Consider the following 27,500-nt stretch of genomic DNA (forward strand, 5'->3'; position numbering starts at 1 on the left):
CAGGTAGACAACAACTTTTAGGAACGGAATCAGATCAAAAGGGCCGTGGTAGCTCAGGCTGTAAGAAGCCTGTTATTAAAACACAGCAGCCTGCAATTACTGCAGGTTCAAGCCCGGCCCAAGGTTGACTTAGCCTTCCATCCTTTATAAGGTAGGTAAAATGAGGACCCAGATTGTTGGGGGGGCAATAAGTTGACTTTGTAAATATACAAATAGAATGAGACTATTGCCTTATACACTGTAAGCCGCCCTGAGTCTTCGGAGAAGGGCGGGATATAAATGTAATTTAAAAAAAAAAAAAGTCTGTTGAGTTTGCCCATAAAAACTTTAAAAGAAAAATGTGGAGAACAAAATTTTTGGCATTCATCCACCCAAAGCTAATAGGATGAAAAATGCATCTTTTTACATCAGGAGGGAACCTGCATCTGATTAGGTTATCTGGCACCACACCTGATTACAATGAATCCCGTATGTTGAAGGTGCATTCATGAAACATTGTAGTACAGTTTTGAACTAGTTGGTCTAGAAATGAGGAGACCCGTCTTCAAATAGACAGTAGAGTTCACTAATAGATACTGGACCAGCCATAACTTTAATATCTAACCAGTGGTGAAATCCAAATTTTTTTTACTACCGGTTCTGTGGCCGTGGCTTGGTGGGCGTGGCAGGGGAAGGATACTGCAAAATCCCCATTCCCTCCCTACTTCTGGGGGAAGGATATTGCAGAATCTCCATTCCCACCCCTCTCTGGGGCCAGCCAGAAGTGGTATTTGCTGGTTCTCCGAAGTACTCAAAATTTCCGCTACCGGTTCTCCAGAACCTGCTGGATTTCACCCCTGTATCTAACCTATTTTATAGAATTGCTTGACTGGGAAGAAAAGATTACCATCCCTACATCTAAAAAAAGTCTCCTTCAATTTTTTAGAAGCATAGGCAGGATGTAAACGCAGTAAATTAATATATTTGTTCAATTGGAGAATCAACATTAATGGAGGACTTCTAGAAATAATAGTAAATGAAGTATACACAATGCGATTAGAATTATTAACATTCTATTATGTTCAAAGTATTGCTTAAAGTATTGAAAATAATGAGAATTGTTTTTTTTAAAAAAATCAATACTAATTTGCCGTTGAGAATTACAGGCATAAAATTATTTAACTTTTCATCCAAAGTTGAGTATAAGATAAAGAAAAAAAAAGAACCACTGCAATTCACACCGAAGTACACATTAGTTATAAGTTTTACTCTTGAACTCGTTATTTAATGTTAAGATTTCTATTGTTACTTAGTGTGTATACAGGCAGTTCTCAACTTACACTACACTGGGACTGGAATTCTGCCACAAGTTAGTGCAGTCATAGAACAATTAAGAAGTGGAACGACTTGCCTGCAGAAGTTGTGAATGCTCCAACACTGGAAATTTTTAAGAAAATGTTGGATAACCATCTGACTGAGATATGGTGTAGGGTTTCCTGCCTGGGCAGGGGGTTGGACTAGAAGGCCTCCAAGGTCCCTTCCAACTCTGTTGTTATATTATATTATAAAGCGAGCTATCTTAAATCTACCTAGTTAGAAGAGGAAAACTCTGAAATTGAAGCCCACGCATCTTAAAATGACTAAAGTTGAGAACCACTGCCCTAAGCAAATACTTCTTCCTATTTCTTACCCATAATAAGCAAACCTGTTTCTGTGTTTCTGCTCTCTCTCTCTTTTTTTTTTTAGCTTCCAGTCTGTGGGCGCTTCACTTCAGAGTCAGCAGGAGTCAAGCAACAGACAGGTAAATAATAATAATAATAATAATATTTTAATTTGTATACCGCCCTTCTCCCGAAGGACTCAGGGTGGTGAACAGGCAGATAAAATATAAATACACACAATAATTAAAAACATCCCTTAAAAAACTAATTTAAATGCCCAAAATGTTAAAAAACGTACTCCCCAGTAAAATCACAAAATTTTAAAAACCCATCCAATAAAAATAAAAATCAGGCTAGTCCAGCCATACGAAATAAATAAGTTTTAATAATAAGTTGAGGTGTGTGACCTCAAACTCTTTTTTTGGGGGGGATTCCCTGGAATCGTTGTTCAGTACGTAAGAACAGCTACTCTGACCACATTCTTCTGGAAAAGAGGGTATTTGTTTTATTTTTATTTATTTATTTATTTTGTCGGTGAACGGAGCTGAGTTTTGGGACTAGCGACATTTTACCGCTGGGTTTTGCGCACAAATCATATATAAGATAACAGGTAAAAGTATAAACATAATTTGGATACATGAAAAGAGTAAATAAAAAGGATATTAGGTCAGGGATGGTAGGCACACAGGTGCGCTTATGCACGCCCCTTACAGACCTCTTAGGAATGGGGTGAGGTCCACAGTAGACAGTTTAAGCTTAAAGTTTTGGGGGTTTGGGGAAGAAACTACAGAGTCAGGTAGTGCATTCCAGGCATTGACCACTTTGTTACTGAAGTCATGTTTTCTGCAATCGTGTTTGGAGCGGTTTACCTTGAGTTTGTATCTATTATTTGCTCATGTATAGTTGTGGTTGAAGTGGAAGTAGTCATTGACAGGTAGGACATTGTGGTAGATAATTTTATGTACTATGCTTAGGTCAGACTGAAGTCGGCGTAGTTCTAAGTTGTCTTAAGCCCAACATTTGTGGCACAGGTGATTTATAGGAAATCGTTTGGACTGTGGGGAAAAAACCACAAGGAGCCATGGAAAGAAAAGGTAGAGGGGGGAGCTTGTAAGAAAGGCAGTTAAACCCACATCACTTGGCTGAATTCTCCGCTTCTTTTATAGCTTTAGCAGCAGGGATCATCATAATCGGAGCCATATACCTAGAGAAGCCTAGTCAGCTAATATTTTTGTAACGTGATCAAAGAGGTTAAAAAAAACCACAACCTACTTCAACTTAACAACAATTCGACCTGCTATTCTCTTTCCCTTTTTATAAAACTTATTCATTTTATTTATTTTTTATTTTATTTATTTTGTCACAACAGCAGTGGTGGGATTCAAGTAATTTAACAACCGGTTCTCTGCCCTAATGATTTCTTCCAACAGTCAGTTCACCAAACTGCTCAGAAAGTTAACAACCGGTTCTCCCGAAGTGGTGCGAACTGGCTGAATCCCACCACTGCACAACAGTATATACAAGCATAATCATGAATTAACTATATAATATATAAGATATATATGAGTATAAGTATGTAATAACTATATAAATTGGATATAGTGAAAGGAAACAGTAGGACAGGAACAGTAGGCACGTTTGTGCTCTTATGCATGCCCCTTACAGACCTCTTAGGAATGGGGTGAGGTCAACAGTAGACAGTTTTTGGTTAAAGTTTTGGGGATTTTGAGTAGACACCACAGAGTCTGGTAGTGTGTTCCAAGCATTAATAACTCTGTTACTGAAGTCATATTTTCTGCAATCAAGATTGAAGCGGTTAACATTAAATTTAAATCTGTTGTTAGCTCTTGTATTGTTGTGATTGAAGTTGAAGTAATCCTCAACAGGAAGGACTTTGCAATAGATGATTCTATGAGTTAAACACAGGTCCTGTCGAAGGCGGCGGAGTTCTAAGTTTTCTAAACCCAAGATTTCAAGTCTGGTGGCATAAGGTATTTTGTTGTATTCAGAGGAGTGGAGAACTCTTCTTGTAAAATATTTCTGGACACGTTCAATTGTATTGATGTCAGAGATGTGGTATGGGTTCCAGATAGGTGAGCTGTATTCAAGAATTGGTCTAGCAAATGTTTTATAAGCTCTGGTTAGCAGTGTAGTGTTTCTGGAGAAGAAGCTACGTAAGATTAGGTTAACAACTCTTAATGCCTTTTTTGCAATGTAGTTGCAGTGGGCTTTGGCACTTAGGTCATTGGATGTGAAGTTGTGTCCTCTTAACATGAATATGAACTTAACATGAATATTTATTTATTCATATTTTGTTCTTAATATGAACTTGTGTCCTCTTAAGCTCATTCATTAATCTCCATTGCCCTTAGCTAGTCAAGGAACTTTGTTGGCCCTTCAGGCTTTATGTCTCGGCTGTTGATCTCATTGCTTTTGAACCGGCTGCTCCCCTACACATGTCTCTGCAGCCCCACAGCACACCTGGCTGGCTGGGGATGTTTGCTTGTTCCTGCCTGATGTCTCCAAGCAACAAATGTGATCCAGGGAGGCACAGCCAGTTTGGGGAAAATGCTGCTTGCCTCTTTTATTACACAAGGGACAGGGTGAATAGGCCTTCCTCCTGAGGCCTATTAAAAGTATCTTTTGCAAGTAAACCCATGATTGCCTCAGCCAAAGAGACCTCTTCAGGTAGTTCATGAGGGAACCCCTGGTGTGAATTCGCAGCATCTCACGATGCTTAGAGGACCGGCAAGGAAAGAAGTCTAGAGAAGTTGAAGTTAAGCTGCTAAGTTTTCCAATGATATTAGCAGCTACCTGAGAAGGTCTTAGCTCTCAAGAATCATATCAGGTTATAGTTCTTCTCCACCTCCTCCATTCTATTATTTACAAGTAGTTGTAAATAGAACATCAACAATTGTTTGTCATCTCCTAGACCAGAGGTCTCCAACCTTGGCAACTTTAAGACTTGTGGACTTCAACTTCCAGAATTCCTCAGCCAGAAAAGCTGGCTGAGGAATTCTGGAAGTTGAAGTCCACAAGTCTTAAAGTTGCCAAGGTTGGAGACCCCTGTCCTAGACCAAGGTCCCTTGCTCTCAGTTTTATAATTCTCAGAGCCTTCTGAAAAATCCAATGGGCGTATTCTATACAATAGCTATATCATCCTAAAAGAGCCCTTGCACACTTCCAAATTGGAGGCAACCTACACATCCCTACCAAACATCTTAGAAGAGAAGAGAAGAGAAGAGAGAAGAGAAGAGAAAAGAAGAGAAGAGAATTTTTTATTGGCCAAGTGTGATTGGACACACAAGGAATTTGTCTTGGTGCATAGGCTCTCAGTGTACATAAAAGAAAAGATACCTTCATCAAGGTACAACACTTACAACACTTAATGATAGTCCTAGGGTACAAATTTAACACTTAATGATAGAACACTTAATGATAGTCATAGGCTACAAATAAGCAATCAGGAAACAATTGATATCAGTATAAATCGGATACAAGCAACAAAGTTACAGTCATACAGTCATAAGTGGAAGGAGACGGGTGATGGGAACGATGAGAGATTAATAGTAGTGCAGATTTAGTAAATAGTTTGACAGTGTTGAGGGAATTATTTGTTCAGCAGAGTGATGATGGCCTTCGGGAAAAAACTGTTCTTGTGTCTAGTTGTTCTGTTGTGCAGTGCTCTATAGCGTCGTTTTGAGGGTAGGAGTTGAAACAGTTTATGTCCAGGATGCGAGGGATCTGTAAATATTTTCCCAGCCCTCTTTTTGACTCGTGCAGTATACAGGTCCTCAATGGAAGGCAGGTTGGTAGCCATTGTTTTTTTTCTGCAGTTCTAATGATCCTCTGAAGTCTGTGTCTGTCTTGTTGGAAAATAAATGGAAAATATTGGTTCTTCTGACCACATAGATGATCTGGCACCACTCATCTTGTATTGCTAGGATTTTTTTTATGCCATCAGAAATATTAAGTATTGCCTTTGATTGGCCATCCCTACATTCCCTGTTTTTACTTGAAAGTGTTTCTTATTTCACTTATTTCTAAAAATAATAATAATAATTGTGGTATTTTCTTTTTTTAATTTTTGTTTATTGAGTTTTTACAAAGGAGCAAATCTTATTTACATCTTAAGCATATCTGCGACCATTTACGTAGCGTAACATTCCAATTCGAATACATCCTATACATTTTTACTATACATTTTGATTCTCTGTCTTTTCTGTCTGTTTCTTTTTCATTTTTCTGTTCTCAATCCAATCGTACCACTTCTCCCGTATTGTGTAATATCCTGAATCTGTTTGTCCTTTTAAATCAATGGTCAGTTTATCCATTTCTGCGCAGTCGAAATTTTTTTTTTTAATAATAATGTACTTTCTCTCTTTTTTTTTATTGAAAAGGTTTTACAACAACAATTAAATTTTTCTCCTCCTTCCCCTCCCCTCCTTCCCCTCCTCCAAAACCCCTCCCCCGACTTCCGGAGCAAACACAAGGTATAGTTCAATAAACAAACAATCATACATTAAATTTTTAAAATCTAACACAATTATAATCCTTCTCTCTCACATAACCTGACTTCTTCCATTAAAATCAAAAACAACGTCCTTCATTCAAAGGCAATCTGAAATTTCTTAATCTGATATCTATTTTGAATATAATCAATCCAAATCTTCCATTCTTTTAAATATTTTTCTTGAGTACTGTCTTTCAAGAAGGCTGAGATTTTAGCCATCTCAGCCAAATTGGAAACTTTCAATATCCATTCTTCTATTGTGGGTAGTTCTTTTTTCTTCCAATATTGTCCAATCAACAGTCTTGCTGCTGTTATTAAATTCAAAATCAATTTAGTCTCAATCACTGTACAGTCCGTTGTTATTCCCAAAAGGAAAAATTGCGGTAGGAACTTTATCTTCTTCTTCAGAACATTCTGCATAATCCACCAAATTCTTATCCAGAAAGACTTAATTTTCTTGTAAGAATAATGTACTTTCTCATTCAGCAAGAAGGAATATTGGTCTGCTTTTATTCATTTCTTTTAGTGGGATGGGATTTGAAGGATATTGATGCAGATATGGGCAGGGTATCCATGGCTGTAATAATTAGTCGAATTAAGCACGATAGAACTTCTGTAGAGAATCAAGTTATCTCTATCGAAATTGCTAACCTCTCCTATGATAAACAGAATGACAGAACTGGAAGATACCTTGGAGAGGTCTTCTAGTCACAACCCCCTGCTCAAGCAGGAGACCCCTGTACCATTCCAGACAGGTGGCAGTCCGGCATCTTCTTAAAAGCCTCCATTTATGGAGCACCGACAACTTTTGAAGGCAAGCTGTTCCACTGTCATCTGCACCTCCATAACTGTCTGGTTCGGTTCTGCAACCCAACAAGAAAGACACAGACTTCAGAGGATCATTAGAACTGCAGAAAAAATAATGGCTACCAACCTGCCTTCCATTGAGGACCTGTATACTGCACGAATCAAGAAGAGGGCCGTGAAAATATTTACAGATCCCTCACATCCTGGACATAAACTGTTTCAACTCCTACCCTCAAAACGACGCTATAGAGCACTGCACAACAGAACAACTAGACACAAGAACAGTTTTTCCCCGAAGGCCATCACTCTGCTAAACAACTAATTCCCTCAACACTGTCAAACTATTTACTAAATCTGCACTACTATTAATCTTCTCATAGTTCCCATCACCAATCTCTTTCCACTTATGACTGTATGACTGTAACTTTGTTGCTGGCAATCCTTATGATTTATATTGATATATTGACCATCAATTGTGTTGTAAATGTTGTACCTTGATGAAGGTATCTTTTCTTTTATGTACACTGAGAGCATATGCACCAAGACAAATTCCTTGTGTGTCCAATCACACTTGGCCAATAAAATTCTATTCTATTCTATTCTATTCTATTCTATTCTATTCTATTCTATTCTATTCTATTCTATTCTATTCTATTCTATTCTATTCTATTCTATTCTATTCTAATGGTTTCTCACCATTAGGAAATTTCTCCTTCGTTCTAGATTAGTTCTTTCCTTGTTTTGTTTCAATTCATTGTTTCTTGTCTTGCCTTCTGGTGCTTCGGAAAATAGACTTGACCTCACCCACCCCCCTCTTTCTGGCAGCCTCACAAATATTGTCATGTCGCCCTTAGTTCTTTTTTTCGTTGGACACCATGAAGCTTTTAAAATGTCTTATCTACTATTAATTTCTTGGAAATCAGGACCACTTTAATAGGTAGGCTGTCTAAAGCAGGGGTCTCCAACCTTGGCAACCTTAAGCCTGGAGGACTTCAACTCCCAGAATTCTGGGAGTTGAAGTCCACCAGGCTTAAAGTTGTCAAGGTTGGAGACCTCTGGTCTAAAGTATTTTCCCATGAGAAAACTTTTCAGTCACTCTTACTCCACTCCCCCCCCCACCCCGCCTTCTTGTGTTTGACGATCAGTTCCAGTCCCCACTGGGGAAAAGACAAAAGGGTTAACACAATTGGAGATTGTGTAATCCTGAAGTGAAGCAATTCAGATTTAAATCCGCTGAGAAACAAATCTGGTTCCTTTGTGCAAATTTCAGGGGCTGCGTTTTACTGCATCGGTTTTATTCAAATCAATAAATTCAGTTAAATCCATAAATCAGTTGCTTACATCCTGAAGGCTTTTAGCAGATGTCAGAAGTAAAAGATATTGCCCTGCCCTATGAAACTATAATCTAACAAAAATATTCAACTCAACATTTTTCTCCACCCTTAGTCAATGTGCCTTGAGCCCTGAAGGACGCATCAAACTGGTTGGACTTAATGCTTTTGTATGTTGTTCAATCTAGATTTGGCAAGTCTGTAGCTCTCAAGAATGTTCGTTCTGCAATGCTTCTCTTTCTCTCTCTCTCTCTCTCTCTCTCTTTTTTTGCCAGAATGTGGCCATAAATGGAAATATGAAGATCATTTAGGCAGGGTCTCAACCTTGGCAACCTTAAGCCTGGAGGACTTCAACTCCTAGAATTCTGGGAGTTGAAGTCCACCAGGCTTAAAGCTGTCAAGGTTGGCGAGATCTGGTCGAAAGTATTTTCCCAGGAGAAAACTTTTCAGTCACTCTGACTCCCCTCCCCCCCCCCGACCCCGCCTTCTTATGTTTGACGATCAGTTCCAGTCCCCACTGGGGAAAAGAACAAAAGGGTTAACACAATTGGAGATTGTGTAATCCTGAAATGAAGCAATTCAGATTTAAATCCGCTGAGAAACAAATCTGGTTCCTTTGTGCAAATTTCAGGGGCTGCGTTTTACTGCATCGGTTTTATTCAAATCAATAAATTCAGTTAAATCCATAAATCAGTTGCTTACATCCTGAAGGCTTTTAGCAGATGTCAGAAGTAAAAAATATTGCCCTGCCCTATGAAACTATAATCTAACAAAAATATTCAACTCAACATTTTTCTCCACCCTTAGTCAATGTGCCTTGAGCCCTGAAGGACACATCAAACTGGTTGGACTTAATGCTTTTGTATGTTGTTCAATCTAGATTTGGCAAGTCTGTAGCTCTCAAGAATGTTCGTTCTGCAATGCTTCTCTTTCTCTCTCTCTCTCTCTCTCTTTTTTTGCCAGAATGTGGCCATAAATGGAAATATGAAGATCATTTAGGGCAGGGGTCTCCAACCTTGGCACCTTTACGACTTGTCAAGTCTTTAAGACATTGGAAAAAAGAACCCAAACACTAAGTACATACTTGATGGACATTACCTTACAGATGACCCCCACCCCGTTAAAGACCTTGGAGTTTTCATGTCAAATGATCTAAGTGCCAAAAAGCCCACTGTAACTACATAGCAAAAAAAGCTCTAAGAGTTGTAAACCTAATCTTGCATAGCTTCTTTTCCAAAAACACTACACTACTAACCAGAGCATACAAAACATTTGCTAGACCAATTCTAGAATACAGCTCGCCTGTTTGGAACCCTCACCACATCTCTGACATCAATACAATTGAACGTGTCCAGAAATATTTCACAAGAAGAGTTCTCCATTCCTCTGAAAACAACAAAATACCTTATCCCACCAGACTTGAAATCCTAGGCTTAGAAAACTTGGAACTCCGTCGCCTTCGACAAGACCTAAGTTTAACTCATAGAATCATCTATTGTAATGTCCTTCCTGTTAAAGACTACTTCAGCTTTAACTGCAATAATACAAGAGCAACCAACAGATTTAAACTTAATGTTAACCGCTTTAATCTAGATTGCAGAAAATATGACTTCTGTAACAGAATCATCAGTGCTTGGAATACTTTACCTGACTCTGTGGTCTCTTCCCATAATCCTAAAAGTTTTAACCAAAAACTTTCTACTATTGACCTCACCCCATTCCTAAGAGGACCATAAGGGGCGTGCATAAGCGCACAAACGTGCCTATCGTTCCTGTCCTATTGTTTTTCTTTTCTTCTTCCTATATATATATAGATGCTTATACCTCCCAATATTTACTCATATATATGTTTATATACTATAAAATCTTTTTATATGATGTTGTGACAAAATAAATAAATAAAAAAGTCTTAAAGTTGCCAAAGTTGGAGACCCCTTGTCGTGTCCCCCTCCCCCTCCAACGACCGGGTCAAGGAAGTCCGTATCAAACATGGCAACGAAGCCTCTGCAGCTTGCCAAATTCCTTCGAGGTTTATCAGGGCAGCCAGGAGTCCAAGTTGTGACTTCAGCGATAGAGTCCGATATCAGCAAACTAGATGAGACTTTGCTTGACTCAAGGTTGGAATGCCAAAAGCAGGTCCTTTATATAGGCTATGGGGTGTAGCTCCATGACTCAGCATTTATCCAGGCCTGCCCCACCCCTCCTTCTGCTGGCGTCGCCTCTCAGATCTCCGGAAGCGAGGGTCCTCCCACACTAAATTGTCTTCAGCTGGATCTGCTGTCAGCTTCTGGGAAAGGGAGGGGTCAGAGGGAGTAGGGCTGAGTGATTCCAGCACCTGGCTGGCTTCCTGCTCTGAAAGCTGAGCCAAAGGAACACACGCTGTATGAGTGAGGTTTATCGGGCTTGTCCTTTCACTCCTTGAATCCTCTCTGGGCATGGGGCCAGGGCCGGGGGCTGGAGGCCTGACAGGTCACAACACCCCTGGTTTAGGGAAGAATACTTAAATGAGAATGCAAGTTGATGTGATGTTTTGCAGGAATGAGCTTTGAAGCTCCATTTTGAATCTTAACGTGGCTGTGAATTTAACTTTGGTAGCCTTAGACACGTCTTCAGCTTCGGCCTTTTGTCTGCAGTAAGGGGGAAGAAAGATAAGTTACAAAATGTCTTTTTGTGAAAATTAACGACGAGTTAATGAACCTGGAACTCTCCAAACCAAGGGTCTCCAACCTTGTCCACTTTACGACTTGTGGACTTCAATTCCCAGAATTCCTCAGCCAGCGAAGCTGCCTCTGGGAGTTGAAGTCCACAAATCTTAAAGTGGCCAAGGTTGGAGACCCCTGCTCCAAAGCACTCGTTGCTATTGACTTGTAGTTACGATTATCATTGTGATTATTCCCACAATACAGATATGTAACTCCTTGGCCGCACTTTCTCCTTGCAGTTGTACTTGAAAGTTTGCTGAGTTTGTAAGGCAGCTTCCCGGGGTGATCTTTTGGAATGCTTCTGCTCTGCTAAGGAACTTTTTCTGCCTCTCCTCCTATGGTCTTTGAGGTCTTGTCTCCATGCCCATGTGTGTCCTGGCATTTCCTTCTGCTGTTGCTCTTTTTGGGTTGGGATTCTTGTTTGTTTGCTTGCTTTGGCTCCATGGACTGGTCTGTCTGTGTTTTTGATATATTCTGGGGCTGTTTTTCGAGCCCAAATTTTTGGGAGGAGAGGTTGGCCCAAAACATACTGCTTGCCAGCTGGCATCTTAAGTCATCCCAGCTCTACAAGGCCTTGCTTTCTCCTCATCATTTTCTTTCCCTTCCAATATTTATTTGCTTTAGTTCTTGGCTCTGTTTTGATTGACCTCCTCCAACCCAGCCGTTGCCTTGAGCTGAGGGCTCAGATTTGAAGGTTGGAGGCTAATGAGTTGATGCTTGGTCCTGGCTGGTTCTCCTTTATCTTACTTCCCCCAGAAAATTCCTTAATAGGGCAGCTCCCCAGAAAGGGAGATCACGGGAATTAATGTTACTTCTAGAACGCTCTGTTCAGTTTGAGTTCCTGAACAAGAAATCAGCTCCTCTAAATCGCTATAGATGTCCTTTTGTTCTCGTAACATTCAGATAGTTTGCATGCCCAGAAAGATACATAGGGGAATGTAAGGTTCATTTAGTCTAGGGTTCAACTAAAATCTTCTCCAGGTACTGGCCTTTACCAAGTGAGGTTCTGTGCAGTGGTAAAATTCAAATGTCTTTACTACCGGTTCTGTGGGTGTGTCTTGGTAGGCGGGGCATGGTTTGGTGGGTGTGTCTTGGCTGGGCAGGGGAAGGATACTGTAAAATCTCCATTCCCACCCCATTCTAGAGAAAGGTTACTGCAAAATCCCCATTTCTTCCCGATCAGCTGGGACTTGGGAGGCAGAGAATAGATGGGAGCTGGGCCAGTCAGAGGTGGGGTATTTACCGGTTCTCCGAACTACTCAGAATTTCCGCTACCGGTTCTCCAGAACTGGTCAGAACCTGCTGTATACCATCTCTGGTTCCGCGTAGCAAGGGAGAAACCATGCCTCCTTTCTGAATTTGTTCTTATTTATTCAGAAATATTTTTGTTCAGCCCCTTCATCTCAAAGGAAAGCCTGAAGAAGGGTTGAAAATTAAATATAGGAAGACCACGTGTTGGGCTTACGAACATAATAATAACATAATAAACATAATTAAAAAATAACATAATAAGAAAAGAGGGGGGGGATAAATAAGAAAAGAATTAGACCTCCGAGTCGGTAGCCATTTTGTTTCTGTGGCCAAAAATTCCATACATGACTTGGGGTTTAGGTGAAGATTTATTCTGACTGCGTTGCATCAATTGCCAACTCGCTTTCTTGAGTGACCATATATTAAAGCAATATGGGAAATGGAAAACAAATTCCTTCCCCTTTCCTCTCTCTGTGGTCTTTGAAAGCGCTTCTAGCCGGGATTACTGAAATTGGAGGCAGCATTTCTTTCTCATTTGGGGGATGAGAAATAAATGAAAAATTACCGTGTGTTCTCAAAAATAGGCATATCACAGCCTCTCTAAAAGCAATCCCAACTGCTTATGGGATTAGTCCCATCGAGTTTGAAGGTTTCAGTCTCCCAAAATGTTAGATGCCTCCGTGGGCCACCAAAAAAAGCTCCCATTCCTGCTCTTTACTAAAGCCCCAGAAATTGTAGAAAATCTACTGATCTCTTTTCTTTCACCTCTTCCAGTTACAGTCATGTGTATTCATGTTGGAAGCACCAAGGCGCTTCCAGGTTAAAAGCATTGGCCCGTGACATCAGCATTGCCTAGGGCAGCGGTCACCAACTGGTGGTCCGTGGGCCACTGGTGGTCCGTGAGAAAATGTTGGTGGTCCGCTGAAAAATTATTTGCATTTTTAATATTGCACTAAATCAGGGGCCCTCAAACTACGGCCCCTGGGATGGATACGTGCAATGAACATTTGTGTTACTGCAGAGAGTCTCCCCCTTTGGGGTCTTTTTGTGTAGGTTGAAGGGGGGGCAGAAATTTCCAACTTGGGGTCTGCTTTGGCCTCCTGGTGCAGGTCATTGAGCAAAGGCTGGATGGAAGCCCCACTGGTAGCGAAGAGCCGGAGGGCCTTGTTCCAGTAGGACTGCATCATGGCCTGGAACTGGCTGACCATCTCATCTTGCTGAGCCTCCAAGCGTTTGTACCTGGCCTCGCACTCCCACAGGTCTTCCCTCTGCTTGGAAAGTCTATGCTCCTAGTCCTCAGTGAGGTGCTTCTGCTGAGCCTCCTTCTCGGTCAGATCCAATTTGAACTGAGCTGTTTGGCCAACTCTTTCTCATAGTGGCTGCTTATCTCCAACAACTGCTTCCTGTTGGGGCCCTAAGGAGCCCGGGTGGGGAGACGAGGAGTGGCTGGGAGTGGTGAGTAGAGACTGGTGAGGCCCCCCTCCATGTGAGTGACATCGAGTTGGCCACACTCACCCAGTCACATGACAACCTAGCCACCCCCATCCAACCAGTCATTAGACAGATCATATTAGTGGTCCACAGGATTTAAAATTATGAACTTAGTGGTCCCTGAGGTCCGAAAGGTTGGTGACCCCTGGCCTAGCAGATGCCCAGTTGTGACATCATGTCTCCATTAATCAACCCATCAATGTGGTACCTATTTATCTACTTGCATTTTTACACAGTTTCAAACTGCTAGGTTGGCAGGAGCGGGAGCAAATGGCGAGAGCAACACTCTGGCCCCGAATGTGGGCTTGTTGATTGTCAACCCAGCTTCCTAACCATGTGAGCCACCGAGCTCCATGTTCTGGTACAGTTATCCCTTTCTAAGCTGGGATAAACCTTCATTGAACAGTATCTCAAATGTAGATACACCAGGGCGCTACTGTCTTTACTGACAGCTTAATTTTACCAACATTATTCAACAAAACGGAGGTCAAGCTATTCTCCAAAGCACCTGAGGGCAGGACAAGAAGCAATGGGTGGAAACTCATCAAGGAGAGAAGCAACTTAGAACTAAGGAGAAATTTCCTGACAGTTAGAACAATTAATCAGTGGAACAACTTGCCTGCAGAAGTTGTGAATGCTCCAACACTGGAAATTTTTAAGAAAATGTTGGATAGCCATTTGTCTGAAATGGTGTAGGGTTTCCTGTCTGGGCAGGGGGTTGGACTAGAAGACCTCCAAGGTCCCTTCCAACTCTATTATTATGTTATGTTAAAACATGCTAGTAATATTAGACTGGTAGTTCTCCTGTCCTTTCCTTGTCTGACCAGTTAAACTACCGTCTTCTGATCAGAATAGATTATAAAAAGGCAGCAGACTTAAGATTTGTCTCCAAAATGGTTGCTAGAGGAGATGACGTGGAATACCCAAAAGATGAGTTGCATTACAGAGAATGGTATATTTTTTTCTACAGGTCTCTTAAGAAAATAGTAATGATTTAACAAAAAACCCACAGGTCAATATGAAAAGCTTGATGAAAGAGGGTTAACCTGAAGGTGGCTCAGTGGCTAAGACGCTAAGCTTGTCGATCGAAAGGTCGGCAGTTCAGCGGTTCAAATCCCGAGTGCCACGTAACGGGGTGAGCTCCCGTGACTTGTCCCAGCTTCTGCCAACCTAGCAGTTCGAAAGCACGTAAAAAATGCAAGTAGAAAAATAGGGACCACCTTTGGTGGGAAGGGAACAGCGTTCCGTGCGCCTTTGGCGTTGAGTCATGCCGGCAACATGACCACGGAGACGTCTTTGGACAGTGCTGGCTCTTCGATTTTGAAACGGAGATGAGCACCGACCCCTAGAGTTGGGAACGACTAGCACGTATGTGCGAGGGGAACCTTTACCTTTACCTTTAAGATAGGTAGGTATTCTGGGATCAAGAATCGGAGGTCCTCACTAGAAAGGAAAGGAGGCCACTGAGCAGGAATAGCTTGATGGGACTTCTGCCCTAACAGATCAGAGTGTACCACGTTGAGGAAGGCTGGACTAGACTGTTTCTTTTGAAATTGTCTATTCCTACAAATTCCTTTCTTTCTTGGTGGGGGGAGCTAAGGAAGATCATAGGCAATGCTGATGAGTGTCTTTCTGTCAAGACTCCTGCCGTCTGCTCTTCCCAAAAACATTTGTTTCTGTTTAGGAAGGACTTTCCCCCCGCCCCATCCTTCTGTTTCCAAAATTTTTAAACAGGAGCAGCTGGAAGTGCCAAAAAGGATTTACTATTTTTCTAGCAAAAAATACGTCTTTAGATGAAGGAGCTGCAAGAGATTGGGAAGAGAAGGGGCAAAGCCACCCCTAATATCAGTGGTGAAATTCAAATTTTTTTTTACTACCGGTTCTGCGGGTGTGGCTTGGTGGACGTTATGTGGCTTGGTGGGCATGGCAGGGGAAGGATACTGCAAAATCCCCATTCCTACCCCACTCCAGGGGAAGGATACTGCAAAATCCCCATTCCCACCCCACTCCAGGGGAAGGATACTGCAAACTCCCCATTCCCACTCCAGGGGAAGGATACTGCAAAATCCCCATTCCCACTCCAGGGGAAGGATACTGCAAAATCCCCATTCCCACCCCACTCCAGGGGAAGGATACTGCAAAATCCCCATTCCCACTCCAGGGGAAGGATACTGCAAAATCCCATTCCACTCCAGGGAAGGATACTGCAAACTCCCATTCCCACTCCAGGAAGGATACTGCAAAATCATTCCCACTCCAGGGAAGGATACTGCAAACTCCCATTCCCACTCCAGGGGAAGGATACTGCAAAATCCCCATTCCCACCCCACTCCAGGGGAAGGATACTGCAAAATCCCCATTCCCACTCCAGGGGAAGGATACTGCAAAATCCCCATTCCCACTCCAGGGGAAGGATACTGCAAACTCCCCATTCCCACTCCAGGGGAAGGATACTGCAAAATCCCCATTCCCACTCCAGGGGAAGGATACTGCAAAATCCCCATTCCCACTCCAGGGGAAGGATACTGCAAAATCCCCATTCCCACTCCAGGGGAAGGATACTGCAAAATCCCCATTCCCAACCCACTCTGGGGGGAAGGATATTCCAAAATCTATATTCCCACCCCACTCTCGGGCCAGCCAGAGTTGGTATTTGCCAGTTCTCCAAACTACTCAAAATTTCCACTAGCGGTTCTCCAAACTACTCAAAATTTCTGCTACCGGTTCTCCAGAACCTGTCAGAACCTGCTGGATTTCACCCCTGCCCAATATACTTGATGCATTAAAAGATGTGGGTCAGAAAAGAGCGAGCATCGTGTAAAATGCATCTAACTGAGGGAACTAGGTATGTCTGGTGTAACTTGAGAGGGATGACATGATACCCGTCTTCCAATATTTGAGGGGTTGTCACAAAGAAGCGGGTGTTGACCTAGTTTCCAAAGCATCTGAGGGCAGGACAAGAAGTAACAGAGGGAAGAGAAATTGGAGGAATTTCCTGACAGTGAGAACAACTAATCCATGGAAGGGCTTGCCTCCAGAAGTTGTGCGTGTTCCATCAATCGAGATTTTTAAGGAGAGCTTGGACTGCCATTTGTCCAGAATGGTATAGGGTCTCCTGCTTGAACAGAGCAATGAACCAAAAGGCTTCCAAGGTCCCTTCCAATTCTGTTAATCGGTATCCTGACAAATTAACAGAGTTGGAAGGGACCTTGTAGGTCATCTAGTCCAACCTCCCACTCAAGCAGGAGACCCTACACCATTTTTGACAGATGGCAGTCCAATCTCTTCTTGAAAGCCTCCAGTGATGAAGCTCCCACAACTTCTGAAGGCAACTTCTGTTCCATGGGTTGATTGTTCTCACTGTCAGAAAATTCCTCCTTATTTCCAGGTTGAATCTCTCCTTGATCAGTTTCCATCCATTATTCTTTGTCTGGCTTTCGGGTGCTTTGGAAAACTGCTTGACCCCCTCCCCTCTGTGGCAGCCTCTCAAATAGTGGAAGACTGCTATCATGTCTCCCCTGGTCCTTCTCTTCACAAGACCAGCCATGCTCAGTTCCTGCAACTGTTCTTCATATGTTTTAGCCTCCAGTCCCCGAATCATCCCGGTTGCTCTTCTCTGCCCTTTTTCTAAAGTTCCTCTTTTACAGTGTGGTGACCAAAACTGTGTGCAGTACTCTAGGTGTGGTCTTACTATAGCTTTATATAGTGGTATTAATACCTCCAGAGAATGAGGTGGCTAGGTGGCTGGATGGAGTCACTGAAGCAGTCGACGTGAGCTTAAATGGACTCCAGAGGATGGCAGAGGACAGGAAGGCCCAGAGGAACATTGTCCATGGGGTCGCGATGGGTCGGACATGACTTCGCAACTAACAACAACAACAACAATTAGTACCTCACTTGATCTTGATTGTATCCCTCTGTTAATACAATTTAGGAGTGCATTGGCTTTTTTGGCTGCCGCTGCACACTGCTGGCTCACATTTAATTGGTTGTCCACTAAGACTCCAAGATCCCCCTCACAGTTAGAATAGAATAGAATAGAATAGAATTTTTATTGGCCAAGTGTGATTGGACACACAAGGAATTTGTCTTGGTGCATATGCTCCCAGTGTATATAAAAGAAAAGATACCTTCATCAAGGTACAACATTTACAACACAATTGATGGTCAATATATCAATATAAATCATAAGGATTGCCAGCAACAAAGTTATAGTCATACAGTCATAAGTGGAAAGAGATTGGTGATGGGAACTATGAGAAGATTAATAGTAGTGCAGATTTAGTAAATAGTTTGACAGTGTTGAGGGAATTATTTGTTTAGCAGAGTGATGGCGTTCGGGAAAAAACTGTTCTTGTGTCTAGTTGTTCTGTTGTGCAGTGCTCTATAGCGTCATTTTGAGGGTAGGAGTTGAAACAGTTTATGTCCTGGATGTAATGGATCTGTAAATATTTTCACGGCCCTCTTCTTGATTCGTGCAGTATACAGGTCCTCAGTAGAAGGCAGGTTGGTAGCAATTATTTTTTCTGCAGTTCTAATTATCCTCTGAAGTCTGTGTCTTTCTTGTTGGGTTGAAGAACCGAACCAGACAGTTACTGCTATTAAGCCTGGTTTCACCCAGTTTATATGTGTACTTTGGGTTTTTCTTACCTAAGTCTGTTTACCTGAATGGAGAATTGTCATTCTGGTGGATTCTGCAAGGACCACCTTTCAGGCTTTACTAAGGCTAACATAGAACTGGAGAAGGTTGGTGTTCCATAAGAACTGCCATGAATATTATGCATTCACTGGTCGGCCTCTCCAAGGGACTCTGTTGTTTGATGCTGGATTAAATCCTCTACGGCAGCCAGCTGAATTTCAAACATATGGGGAAGCTCTGTTGAGGCTGATGTGGGTAGTTAAAATGGATGTGGGCCTCCTGCCAGCTGGCCCAGATCACAATGCTCCTGGCTTCTATTGGCAAGCAAATTTGCCGGTGGGGGGTATTTAGTTAAGGAATGGCTCAGATCGGGAGAAATGAGAAGAACAGTCTGGTCTGAAAACCCAGAATTATAAATGCTGAAGAAAGTGAGATCGGGGTTTCGTGATTGTAGTTGTGGGGTGTCTGATTTGTGGGTAACTCAAGTCCAAAAAACGATACTAGAAGATATATATCAGCCAGTGTGCTATCGTGGTTCGAACACTGAATTTACACCAGATTTTCAGATTCCTATTTAGCAAATCCTTGACGCATTTTTTCCCCCCATCCAAACTGTTCTAGCAGTTGAAAGGAATAAGGGGGAGAATAATAATAAGCTGCCATTCCTTGGTGGCTTGGAGGAGGTTAGCCAACCGAAATAGGGAGCAGTGAAAACACAAGGCAGGAATGTAGGCCTGACTCCATCCTGTGTACTATGCAAACAAGTCCATTAATGTGACTCTTCCACATACCTATGATAGCCCTTCGTGGCTTAAAAAGGGAGAGTGCGAATTATCTTCTCAATTCATCAGAGTTCTTCAAGCATACGACGGTTTACAGGAGGGGAGGGGAGATTGTAGCCCCAAAGCAATTTCTTTTCTGCTCTCGCCAATTACATCGCTGAAATTAAGCAGATGTTATCATCCCAACAATGGTGGTCGTGCCATTTTCTGCTGGTTTCCAAAATGTTTTTTTTTTAAAAAAAAAACATCTCAGCAGGGACCACCTATTGCAAGTCAATCTTGTGGAACCCTCTGGCTTTGTCAACCATCTTTAGTCAGATCTCTGAGGGTTTCCCTAGTCCTGTCCAGATGTTTTGTCTTGTGAAAACAATGCTAGTTCTGCATTTCCAGAAGATCTTAATGAGCCAAGGGGCTTATAGGTGAGGAGGCCATCCTTTCAGTAGCCCCACCCTTAAGCCATTGGAAGCTGACTAGCGTTCTGAATTGGACCCAAAGTAAATAGTGAACGCTGAGCTATGGGAGTTACATGTTCATAATGACTAATTCCAGTTAAGCGCATTATAGGACCTTTGCAATTTCTGGATGTATTTCAAAGGGAGCTCCATGTGAAGCCACTTCTAATAAATTCAGTCATGATAAAGCAATGCCATGCGTCACCAAAGCCACCTCTGTTTTTGGCTAGAAACGGGTGGAGTTGGCACAAATTAAGCCAAGGCGCCTAGAGCCACCCAGCAGTGGCCAAAGCAATTCTTGTTTTCCGGTGGAGCAATTCAGGACTTCTAAAAACGTTGAGTCATTAGTGAAACTCCTTCTCATTTCGCTACTAGGTATTTTCCTAATCGGGAGTGATTTTTATCTTGCCTACTTTCGATGTAATATTTTCAACACTAGAATCCGAACCTTTACAGCTTCTCTTAAGATGGAATGGAAATTCTTTCTTTGCCCTGTTAGGAGTAAAATTGGTATTGAACGTAGAAAGATGACTCAGTCAGACTCTCTGTCTTGTCTAATTTTCCGAGATCTTCTAGTAAAGATCTTTTGCATCATTTCTTCCCTGGTACGTCTACCTGAAGATGCTGGGAATTACACCTGAGATGGTTTAATATCCAGAACTTTGGTACTGAGCTACAGTCTTGCTACCATCATTGATGGCCTGGGCTGTTTGTGATAACTTTGATGCAAAATTATTGTATCTCTTGTGGCCAAGGAAAATTAGTTGGATTTTGGGAACTTGGCAAAGGAGTTCACCATTTACCAGCCCTGGTTAATAGTGGTGTATTTTAGGGAATTTGCTTTTGATACGCAGACGAATAGACCAACCAACCAACGCCCAGTTTGATACAAATTTCTAAAGGAGTATGAAAGTAGTTTATAGTTGTTGCTAAGGCAGATTACTATAGTTATACAAGATGGGAGACAGAAAAGGAATTGTAGAGGATGGACAACAGCCAAATCCCAGATTTTGGGTACTCCAGAAAACAATGATAAGGGATCTTTTGTAAGGTTCATACCTCCAAAGCAGGGGTCTCCAATCTTGGCAACTTTAAGCCTGGTGGACTTCAACTCCCAGAATTCCCAGGCAGCTTTGGGTTAGGGTTAAGCTTAGGGTTAGGCTTTGCTGGCTGGCTGGGGAATTCTGGGAGTGGAAGTGCACCAGGCTTAAAGTTGCCAAGGTTGGAGATCCCTGCTCCAAAGCTTTAGCCACCTTTCCTGCTGATACTTCCCATCTTAAATACAGGTACTATTTAAGACTTACAACCACAATTAAGGCCAAAATTTCTGTTGCTAAGAAAGGCAGTTGCTTTGCCCCATTTTACAATCTTCCTTGCCGCAGTTCTTAAATGAATCACTACAGTTGTTAGTATCCTTAACTAGTATTCTTATTCAGGTATCCTTAAGATTTATATTGACTGTTTCCTAATGTGATTTGATTGCTTACTTGTTCCCTATGACTGGCATTAAGTGTTGTACCTTATACCGTCAAACTATTTACTAAGTCTGCACTACTATTCATCTTCTCATTGTTCCCATCACCCATCTCCTTCCACTTATGACTGTATATTGATTGTTTCCTGATTGCTTATTTGTAACCTATGACCTTATGATTCTTGATGAACGTATCTTCTTTTATGTACACCGAGAGCATATGTACCAAAGACAAATTCCTTGTGTGTCCAATCATACTTGGCCAATAAAGAATTCTATTCTATTCTATTCTATTCTATTCTATTCTATTCTATTCTATTCTATTCTATTCTATTCTATTCTATTCTATTCTATTCTTACTTGGCCAATAAAGAATTCTATTCTATTCTATTCTATTTTTTTTTATTTTTTATTTTGTTTACATTTATACCCCGCCCTTCTCCGAAGACTCAGGGCGGCTTACAATGTATAGGGCAATAGTCTCATTCTATTTGTATATATTTACAAAGTCAACTTATTGCCCCCCCAACAATCTGGGTCCTCATTTTACCTACCTTATAAAGGATGGAAGGCTGAGTCAACCTTGGGCCGGGCTCGAACCTGCAGTAATTGCAGGCTTTGTGTTCTTAATAACAGGCCTTACCAGGCAGAGCTAAACCGGCCCCTATTCTATTCTATTCTATTCTATTCTATTCTATTCTATTCTATTCTATTCTATTCTATTCTATTCTATTCTATTCTATTCTATTCTATTCTATTCTATTCTATTCCATTCCATTCCATTCCATTCCATATTTATTATTCTATTCTATTCTATTCTATTCCATTCCATTCCATTCCATTCCATTCCATTCCATATTTATTGTTCTGTTCTGTTCTGTTCTGTTCCATTCCATATTTATTATTCTATTCTATTCTATTCCATTCTATTCTATTCTATTCTATTCTATTCTATTCTATTCTATTCTATTCTATTCTATTCTATTCTATTCTATTCTATTCTATTCTATTCTAACATGATGGTTAAGTCAATCTGGCTTCCTCATTGACTTTGCTGGTCAGAAGGTCACAAAAGGTGATCACGTGATCCAGGGACCCTGCAACCGTCATAAGTATGAGCCAGTTGCCAAGCGTCTGAATTTTGATCACGTGATCATGGGGATGCTGCTACAATCATAACCCAAAGGCGCTTTTTTTCCCAAGAGGCAACTGGACTTCCTGGTTTTTCTTTTGAAGATGTTTTGCTTCTCCTCCAAGAAGCTCCTTCAGCTCTGACTGGATGGTGGGGAATGGAAGGATTGATACTCCTTGCAGACAGCTGGTCGTTTGCATTATGCAGTATAAATCCTTCCATCTCCACCATCCAGTCAGAGCTGAAGAAGCTACTTGGATTAAACTGTTCACTCTTCCTTTTTGTTCTTTCCCGCTGTTGCTGGTACTGTAGCCCTTTCTAATTTGGCTATATCACTATAGCACCGGAGAAACTGTCATTTGCACCTCTATAACTGTCTGGTTCGGTTCTGCAACCCAACAAGAAAAACACAGACTTCAGAGGATAATTAGAACTGCAGAAAAAATAATTGCTACCAACCTGCCTTCCATTGAGGACCTGTATACTGCACGAATCAAGAAGAGGGCCCTGAAAATATTTGCAGATCCCTTGCATCCTGGACATAAACTGTTTCAACTCCTACCCTCAAAACGACGCTATAGAGCACTGCACAAAAGAACAACTAGACACAAGAACAGTTTTTTTCCCGAAGGCCATCACTCTGCTAAACAAATAATTCCCTCAACACTGTCAAACTATTTACTGAATCTGCACTACTATTAATCGTTTCATAGTTCCCATCACCAATCTCTTTCCACTTATGACTGTATGACTATAACTTGTTGCTGGCAATCCTTATGATCTATATTGATATATTGATCATCAATTGTGTTGTAAATGTTGTACCTTGATGAACGTATCTTTTCTTTTATGTACACTGAGAGCCTATGCACCAAGACAAATTCCTTGTGTGTCCAATCACACTTGGCCAATAAAATTCTATTCTATTCTAACTGGAAAAATGCGAGTGCCCTCTTCTGGTCAGAAGATGGCTTTGTCTGAGAGTTCCCGCAGAATGACTTTTGGACTATATGTTGCCCCATCAGGCCATCAGAGAGGTCCACCCAAGGCTTCAGGGCAAGGATTAACAAGGATGAGTTAACCCTCCAAGAATGTGTCCCTCCTTCCCCCCCACCACCCCCACGCACCCTTTCAGGAAATGAGTTCAGTGTGGGTTACACGTTTAATTTTAGCACTATTCAGGAGACAAAACTGGAAAACTCCCCAGCACAAGTGGCTGCCTTTGTTCTGATAATACTATCTCATGTAGCTTGTTTCAAAGACCTTCGCAAGGGATGGCACATTTTCTTCTGGTGAGGTAATGCACGTGTTCTGAAGCCTGTGGAAATGGATAGAGAAGACGGATTGTGGTTGACTTTGTAGTGCTAGGATGGGGCCCCTGCTACCATTAACTATCTTTGCACAATAGTTAGCAGTCGTCGTTCTTCTATCAGTTGGCATTCTTCTTCTTTTTTAAACTCTATTTATTTATTTATTTATTTTATTTGAATTTATATCCCGCCCTTCTCCAAAGACTCAGGGCGGCTTACATTGTGTAAGGCAATAGTCTCATCCATTTGTATATTATATACAAAGTCAACTTGTATTGCCCCCCCCCAACAATCTGGGTCCTTGTTTTACCTACCTTATAAAGGATGGAAGGCTGAGTCAACCTTGGGCCTGGTGGGACTTGAACCTGCAGTAATTGTAATTGCAGGCAGTTGTGTTAATAACAGACTGCATTAGCCTGTTGAGCCACAAAAGGCCCATATTTATTTTGTCAATCATATATAAGATAACAGGTAAAAGTATAAACATAATTTGGATACATGAAAAGAGAAAGTGAAAAAAGGAATATTAGGACAGGGACGGTAGGCACGCAGGTGCGCTTATGCACGCCTCTTACAGACCTCTTAGAAATGGAGTGAGGTCAACAGTAGCCAATCTAAGGTTAAAATTGTGGGGATTTTGGGATGAAACTACAGAGTCAGGTAGTGCATTCCAGGCATTGACCACTCTGTTACTGAAGTCATATTTTCTGCAATCGAGTTTGGAGCAGTTTACCTTGAGTAATTAACAATGTCCTTCCTATCAAAGACTACTTCAGCTTCAATTGCAACAATACACGAGCAAACAATAGATTTAAGCTTAATGTGAACCGCTCCAATCTTGATTGCAGAAAATATGACTTCAGTAACAGAGTTGTTAATGCTTGGAATACACTACCTGACTCTGTGGTCTCTTCCCAAAATCCCCAAAGCTTCAACCAAAAACTGTCTACTATTGACCTCACCCCATTCCTAAGAGGTCCGTAAGGGGCCTGCATAAGAGCACAAGCATGCCTACCGTTCCTGTCCTATTGTTTCCTTTCATTATATCCAATTAATACAGTTATTACATACTCATACTTATATATATGCTTATATATTGTATAGTTATTTCATGCTTATGCTCATATATACTGTGTGTGACAAAATACATAAATTAAATAAAATAAATTTTAAAAAAAGTTTGTATCTGTTATTTGCTCATGTATTGTTGTGGTTGAAGCAGAAGTAGTCATTGACTGGTAGGACATTGTGATAGGTAATTTTATGTACTATGCTTAGGTCAGACTGAAGTCAATGTAGTTCTAAGTTGTCTAAGCCCAAAATTTGGAGTCTGGTGACATAAGGTATTTTTTTTGCGAGCAGAGGAGTGGAGGACTCTTCTCGTAAAATATCTCTGGACTCTCTCGATTGTATTTATGTCCGATATGCAGTGCGGACAGTTCCAGACAGATGAGCTGTATTCGAGAATTGGTCTAGCAAATTTTTTGTGTGCTTTAGTTAGTAGTACAATATTACCAGAGAAGAAGCTACGCAAGAGCAAGTTAAAAACAATGTTTTGGATATACAGAAAAACATATTTTTTAGGTTCTACAGGGTGGGAACCGAGAATGAAATAAGAGCATTCCAAGACGTAGTAAGGTATGTCTGGCGTGACAACTTTCTCTATCTGCTTGATTGCATTTGGCTTTGAAATTAGAATCAGAATAGAGCTAGAAGGGACCTTGGAGGTCTTCTAGTCCAGCCCCCTGCTCAATCAGGAGATCCTATACCATTTCTGAAAAGTGGCTGTCCGGTCTCTTCTTAAAAAACCTCCAACTTCTGAAGGCAAAGCTATTCCACTGGTTAATTGTCCTCACTGTTAGGAAGTTTCTCCTTAATTCCAGGTTGCTTCTGTCTTTGGTTAGTTTCCGTCCATTGTTTCTTCTCCTGCCTTCTGGTGCTTTGGAGATTAAATTGACCCCCTCTTCTTTGTGGCAGCCCCTCAAATATTGGACAAATTTTGTCCTTTTTTTTCCTCTAGACTAGCCAAACCCAAACCCTCCAACCATTCTTAATATGTTTTGGTCTCCAGGTCTTCAGTCATTTTAATTGCTCTTCTTTGCAAATAATGTTAAAATCCTGTAAGAGCGATGGTAGGAGTTATACAGAACTCTCAAGTTTTTTCCCTTTGGCTAGTCTTAATAAATTATTGATAATAAGCCAGGATAAGCCAATATTTTTAATACCTCTCTTTCTCAGATACATGCATTTAAAAATATTTAATAGCTTTTAAAACGTTATTGATGAGGATTCTCCTTCTGGCTTGTGATAAAAGTTGAGAAAAGATTTTTTTCTCTCTTTAGTTTCGTGTCCCCCCCCCCCCGCAAAAAACCCCCAAAAAAACAAAACCAAACCCAACAACTATTCTACTCACAATAGAAAGCTTGCATTCTGCTCCGGAGGACAGATTTTGGCTTATCAGGGAATTACAAGATAAGGGTGGAGTGATTCTATGAGGAACATTTACACTTGATAGAATTTGACCATCTGTGTTTATGTGTCTACATAACAGTTATAAGAAAAACCAGGGATTATTACATATGCAGGTTGGCCTCTTGAGTTTTGTAGAGTCTTGTAAAAACATATTTCTAGCTTCTGTGGCTGGTTAAGATTTATTTGAAAGATTGCTGTCAAGGCTTACTGAAATCTTAACAGCCAGTTGGCCGGATTGCATTCCTGTGGGTTTTTTTTGGGGGGGGGGAGACATTTTACCCCATATCCCTTTTAACCGTCCCAGTTTTTCTTCCTTCCTGTGTGGTTATTTATCTAACTTTGCATCATTTGTTTAGGTTGCCAAATCTTGCCTTTTCTTGATGCAGAATTGGGATTGTTTGGTTAAACCCAGCCTTAAGTATCTTTCAGGTTTTTTTTAAATAGGTTCTAGGACAGTGATGGCAAACCTAGGACTTACCGTATATACTCGAGTATAAGCCTAGTTTTTCAGCACGTTTTTTGTGCTGAAAAACGTCCCCTCGGCTTATACTCGGATCGGCTTATACTCGGATCGGCTTATACTCGAGTCCCCAGTTTACCCCAGTTTTGGGGTAAATTGGGGACCTCGGCTTATACTCGAGTATATACGGCTTATACTCGAGTTTTTTTTCTTTTTCACATTTTACCGGACGGGCGGGAAGCCCTGCGGTGCAGTGAGAGGCGGGGGCCAGCCTTCTCAGCTGAGGGAGGAGGGTTTCAACCGGTAGGTGCCTCATTTCCCACCCTCGGCTTATACTCGAGTCCCCAGTTTACCCCAGTTTTTGGGGTAAAATTGGGGACCTCGGCTTATACTCGGATCGGCTTATATTCGAGTATATACGGTACCTGGCAAAGGTGACACATCATGACATTTTGGGTGACATGCTAGCATTCGTCAACACCCGAAGCCAAGTGGCTTCAGGTGGTCGAGATATGGGGGAGATAGAGAATTGTTTCTCTTTTCTCTCTCTCTCTCTCTCTCTCTCTCTCTCTGTGTGTGTGTGTGTGTGAGAGAGAGAGAGAGAGAGAGGGAGGGAGGGAGAGAGAAAGGAGAGAGACAGAGAGAAAATTGTGATCCAAGCCCCAAAGGTTCACTACTGTTGGTCTAGGACTAGGTCCTACCTAGGAGAATGTGGGTTGTGAGATTATTGTATATTTTTGAAGGACAGACTGCTGAAATGCACAGGGATCAATCTGTCCTTTAGCCTCACGCCCATGTTACTAAAATTTATCTCCATTGTTTTAGCATCCTTCCTAAAAAGACAAACAGCTGGGTCCCTGGAGGTTGAATAATGAAAGTTTGCAAAACTGAATACCTGTAATTGGGGCGCTTCTATGTTGTAGCAAGTTGAGCAACTGTGAGTTCAAGTCCTGCCTTAGGCATGAAAGCCAGCCTAATCCACCTCTCAGGGTTGTTGTTGTTGTTGTGGGGAAAAGAGGAGGAAGAAGGAGCATTAGGTTTGTT

The 27,500-nt window shown here is 41.5% G+C and overlaps 1 protein-coding gene across 3 annotated transcripts in view; it reads left to right on the top strand.

Annotated features, from left to right (window-relative positions):
• PDLIM2 (PDZ and LIM domain 2) overlaps positions 1 to 27,500 on the top strand; it is a 135,762-nt gene that overhangs the window by 57,653 nt on the left and 50,609 nt on the right. For all 3 annotated transcript variants that reach the window (XR_009156505.1, XM_058194771.1, XM_058194772.1), the window contains exons 5-6: positions 1 to 3; positions 1,726 to 1,780. The exon at positions 1 to 3 is cut by the window's left edge and continues 191 nt beyond it. Coding sequence is in view for 2 of the 3 variants with exons in the window: in XM_058194771.1 (XP_058050754.1) it covers positions 1 to 3; positions 1,726 to 1,780 (58 nt within the window). In the remaining variant the exon portion in view is untranslated. The remainder of the gene's footprint in view (positions 4 to 1,725; positions 1,781 to 27,500) is intronic.

Source organism: Ahaetulla prasina, chromosome 9 (genome assembly GCF_028640845.1).
Source record: "Ahaetulla prasina isolate Xishuangbanna chromosome 9, ASM2864084v1, whole genome shotgun sequence".
NCBI lineage: Eukaryota > Metazoa > Chordata > Lepidosauria > Squamata > Colubridae > Ahaetulla > Ahaetulla prasina.